We start from the raw sequence: 5,114 nt of genomic DNA, 5'->3' as shown, positions 1-5,114 counted from the left end.
AAAATAAATAAATATTTTTTTAAAAAGAAATACTCAGTAACAATCAGAATATTCAAACAACTTTCAGAATTTAATGTGAATTTCGGAGGTTCATTCAAGACTTCATTTCTGGAGGCCCCTGGGTGGCTCAGTCCGTTGAGTATCCGGCTTCAGCTCAAGTCATGATGTTACCATTTGTGAGTTTGAGGCCTGCATGGAGCTTGCTACTGTCAGCACAGAGCCTGCTTTGGATCCACTGCCCCCCACCACCTCTCAAAAATAAAACATTAAAAAAAAAAGACTTTGTTTCTAGCCACACAAATATCTTCTGTGTGAAAAATATTCTAGCTCAAAGATATATCAAAAGACATCATCAGCACTCCCCATTTATATTTCATGTTTCTGTGTAATTACTGTGGCTGCCAACAATTCACACAGAAAATAAAACTTAGTGATGATACCGACTTTAAATTTTTAGAACAAATTTATACTTAACATTGTCCATATTTATATCGGTTGCACATTCTACAATATTTATGGCTATTGCTTTGGTTATAATACGATGTACTCTCACCTAAGCCAGGATTGAAAATTTTAAGCAAAATTTGCTGGTTTGGCCAAAATACAAAACAACAACAACAGAACAACCACCCCCCCTCCCCCGGAAAAAAATCTCCAGAGCTTCCAGGCTGAATTAAGAGAAAAAACCTTCACTATGTTTGGATTGGAAAGGAAGCATGACCTAAAATTGGATTTTAAAGTGTCATGGTTTTGGTGTGCTCGCTTCGGCAGCACATATACTAAAAGTGTCATGGTTTTGGGATACTTTTATGGGGACAACTAGAATTGAATTAAGTAGGTGTGTTTTTGAACTTGGGTTTTACCTTTTTACCTTAAACCTTTCAGACTGCAACTTGGGAGGCTGTAAGCAGTAATTGGATGCTTTGGGTCACTCACATAAACATTGAGATATATAAAGCATAAGACACTTTATAAGAATTAAGGATATGTTTTTAAAAAATGTATATGAACTAGGGGCGCCTGGGTGGCGCAGTCGGTTGGGCGTCCGACTTCAGCCAGGTCACGATCTCGCGGTCTGTGAGTTCGAGCCCCGCGTCGGGCTCTGGGCTGATGGCTCAGAGCCTGGAGCCTGTTTCCGATTCTGTGTCTCCCTCTCTCTGCCCCTCCCCCGTTCATGCTCTGTCTCTCTCTGTCCCAAAAATAAATAAACGTTGAAAAAAAAAATTAAAAAAAAAATGTATATGAACTAAACTTATAAATAAAAAGAAATTGAAACCTGAATATATTTATATAGCAAAACTTGAAGAAATACCTATACTGGCTTCTTTGCTTAGTAGTTTACAATCACAGCAAACCAAAGTGTGACGTGTTTAAAAGCAATGTAATTAACTTCTATGGGGTTGTCATCTCATCATCTCATCACTTCTAAAGATAAAATGTACTTGTTCTCTCCTTTATGGTGTCAGCTCTGAGTAGATGAAAGGAAAATTAAAAAAGGATTGTTAAAGAGTGAAGTCAAAGAGCAAAATGGAGGGCAAGAGTTAGAGGCAAGAAAGCATACAGAGTTTGAAGAGAATTGGGAATGCTGGTTGTGGTAGATGGTCTCTGATCTGCTCTTTGGATCCACTGGCCATCCTTCTCTGCCCTGTTTTGTGATTCCAGGAGACTGACCCTTATCAGCTTCATCAAACAGTCTTTCTTACGGTTGTCTTCAGGTTGGGTTTCGCTAATGTAAACTACCAACAGGATATTATAAATCAGCAAAGAAAGGGAAGGGTATTTGTATTTATTTCCATGACCCTTTACTCCAAGTTTTAGATTGGCACTGGCTGCCTTTTGTTCATCTAAGGTCACAGCTCTTGTTGGATGGCCTTTTTCTTCAACTACAGGACACTGTGTCTGGGTTGCAGGAACTATTACTTCTCTATGCCCCTTGAAGCCTAGTGGTGATAATACTGGCTTCTCACAGTTGCTAGCCTAGGGTACTTCAACATCTCTTGGTTTCCTTTCATTCTTTATACACTTTTAGTAAATAGTCTCTTCACTAAATGCTATTCCATCACCATTTTCAAGTATGCCATCAATTTTTGCCCAGGACCTTAACTGATACGTTGGTAGTAGAAAATGGGAGAAACTTTAAGGTAGTATTAGTGAGTGATATGAACTGCTAGGAAGAGAGATAGAAGACAAAGTTTTTAAAGCTTTTTACAGCATTCTTTGAATAACATTAATTTTTTATGTGATTCTAATAAATTCTTAACTTCTTAATTATTTTGGTTGCATTCCTGTTTCTTTGTATGCACATCTAAGATGAGACAGGGCTATGAGATGTCTGGGATTTACATGACTAGATAACACTACTAGGATCCATCTGGGTTGATTATATCATATTAAGACATTTCTCTCATGGAATTGGGAACATTCCACCTGAGTGTACCTGTTAAGTTTCTTTTAAGATGAAGTGATCTACTATGGTGTGAAATTTGTTTTTGCTGTCGGATAGGATAATATTGCTTGTTTTTTAAAATATTTCCTTTTATTCTGGAAGAAAAAGTGGACAAAGTCCAATCAGTCCTTCAAGAACCTATAATTCAGTTCTGATTGTTACATTTGGGTCAAATTTTAGATCAGATTCATATTGCTGTATTTAAGCATCACTCCAGAAGTGGACATAAGCAGGTGACTACTGTTTGACCATCACTATAATACTTTATATAGCTGAGAATTCAGATCTCAATTAGAATTTTCTCTCTCAGCAGAACCTGCTACTTCCCTACGACAAATAGGACAGGTGGAGTTCTCTGACAGCCAGCGATCGATACAGTGGACATGAAATTCATGGGTGCAAGGTAGGATGCGAAGTTTGTTGCCTTCTGTGTACTCGGTGATGCAGATGGTACAGGCTTTTAATGCACCACCTTCACCAAAAGATCTTATAGCCAAGTTGTCAATCTGTGCTTTGGTAAGTCCTGTATGTTGGTCATCATCATCTTCATTTAAGAGGAAAAAATGGTCCAGATTAAGGGAGGTCCAAGAGTCACTGTCATCAAATATTATTGGGCTCATAGATCTATTTTCTCGCCTGGTTTCTGATGACGAGCTTGGTGGTAAGCTTATGTCATTACTGCCTTCAAACATTACTGAGCTAATTTCTGAATATTCATCACTGGAGCTGGAACTGGAAATAGGAGTAGAATTGGGACTAGACAGGTAATTGGAGCCTGAACTAGAAATCATTGTAGAACCTGAATGGAAATCAGAACTAGGATTTGAATTGCAATCAAAATGAGTCCTAACATCAGACGCATCTCTTCCATTTTGTGACTCTTCCCTTTCCATGTTTGGACTTAGGGGTGAGACACTGTGTACGAAATCAGTGTCACTGGCCCTGAGGTTACCACTTAAGCCACTGGATCCTGTCACTGTCTGCCTTAATGTGCTCTGAATTGCAGGAGGTGGTATATCATTGAAACCAGTAGTTAAAATAATATGAAGAGAAGGAATTCTGGCGTTCCTGACATAAGCTCTTGCATCTGCCTGCTCAGAATGTGGAAACATATCCCTGCATCCTCCTTGTTCACTTTCTAAAGTGAGAGCGTTGTTTGGCGTCTCAGATGTTAACTGAATTCTGGTAGCTGTGCTGTCTCTTTGAGAGTCCGCCCTAGGATGAACTTGTCCTACTTCACAATCGAACTGTATGGTTGGATTTATCTGTCCCAGTCCCTGAGATTCACCATCATTGGTTGTGCCTGGAGAATTTTCTTCTTGAAGTGCACTGCTTGATCGAGAAGTTGCAGCAAGACCCCTATTTTGCAGCTCAAGTCCAGTTATTTGCTGTCTTGATGTTTCTTGGTGCTGAATCCTAGAAAATCTCTCAGTCTCATTTACCAGAGGCTGCTCAAAAGTTGGAGATGTTATACTATAATGAAATCTTCGTAAAAGTTCACTCATTCTGTTTGGAGCCGGACTACTTTCAGTTCTTGCTCTGGTTCTCCGATGATCAGGGCTACTGCTTCTTTCTCTTCGCCGACCTCTGGTAACTGGGACTTGTATTAATGTTTCAGTTGTACTTTGTTCTGTTCCAGGGGATCTTATAAATGTTGATTCAGATTGTGTGTTTTCTGCTTGACTTTGGCTGTTTTCCATGTTGTATGTTCTGGGAGATCTTGTAGATGCTACATATTCATTCTCTGGATTTGGGCTCCCATTATTAGGGTTAGAATTTACTTCTAAACTGAATGTGGAGTCATTATTGTCTGAATTAATCTGGATTATTTCTTCCCAAGATTGGTTTTCTCTTTGCCCACTCGTCACATATTCAGTTTGTCCAAAAGTGTTCAGCCAGTCTAATAGATACTCACCACTATTATCGGAAGACTTTCCTCCACCTGTTAACAAAAAGAAGTGAGGGCATAAAGGAACTACCAAAAGTAGAACCATCATAGAATAGCACTCTGAAACTTTGTTGCAAAAACAAACAAAAAATTAGAACTTTAGTACTCAGATATTTTAAACAGATTTCACATATATAGAGTTAATATTTTGTAAACTACATTTTCTAGATTTACAAGAAGAGGCAGGAAAGTTTGAGTTCCTTCTGAAAAGAATTAATTGTAGATAAATTTAGAGAATCTTTTCTATGTTTTCAAAGGGAATCAGGAGCAAGTCTATTTTAAATATTTCACCATATACACGGGCTTGTGTACTACCGTGGGAGGAAAGTCAAGAGACATTTTTTTACTCTATTGTCAAAACTCGAATACAATTAAACAAGGTTAAGGTACAGTGCTAGTATTTTAGTCTGATTTACATTACTGCCTAATTCTCATGAGCCAAAATATTACTTTTTCTAGGCTCTTAAGTTGTTTTAAAATATAAGACGATTGTAGCCATTGCCCAAATTTAAATAAAGTCTATAGGTTTTTTTTTAATTTTTTTTTCAACGCTTTTTTTATTTATTTTTGGGACAGAGAGAGGCAGAGCATGAACGGGGGAGGGGCAGAGAGAGAGGGAGACACAGAATCGGAAACAGGCTCCGGGCTCTGAGCCATCAGCCCAGAGCCCGATGCGGGGCTCGAACTCACGGACCGCGAGATCGTGACCTGGCTGAAGTC

General features: G+C 38.7%; 1 protein-coding gene across 1 annotated transcript; it reads right to left on the bottom strand.

Moving 5' to 3' along the window:
• Positions 1 to 1,323: 1,323 nt before the first annotated feature.
• Positions 1,324 to 4,440, bottom strand: LOC121025996 (E3 ubiquitin-protein ligase RLIM-like). The gene has a single exon (XM_040468817.1). The coding sequence runs from the start codon at positions 4,438 to 4,440 to the stop codon at positions 2,734 to 2,736; it is 1,707 nt and encodes a 568-aa protein (XP_040324751.1). The 3' UTR covers positions 1,324 to 2,733.
• Positions 4,441 to 5,114: the final 674 nt, after the last annotated feature.

This window comes from Herpailurus yagouaroundi, unplaced genomic scaffold, assembly GCF_014898765.1.
Source record: "Herpailurus yagouaroundi ecotype Mexico unplaced genomic scaffold, PumYag 67793, whole genome shotgun sequence".
Taxonomy (NCBI): Eukaryota; Metazoa; Chordata; class Mammalia; order Carnivora; family Felidae; genus Herpailurus; species Herpailurus yagouaroundi.
The sequence above is the reverse complement of the archived record's forward strand: the minus strand, read 5'-3'. Positions and strand labels throughout refer to the sequence as shown.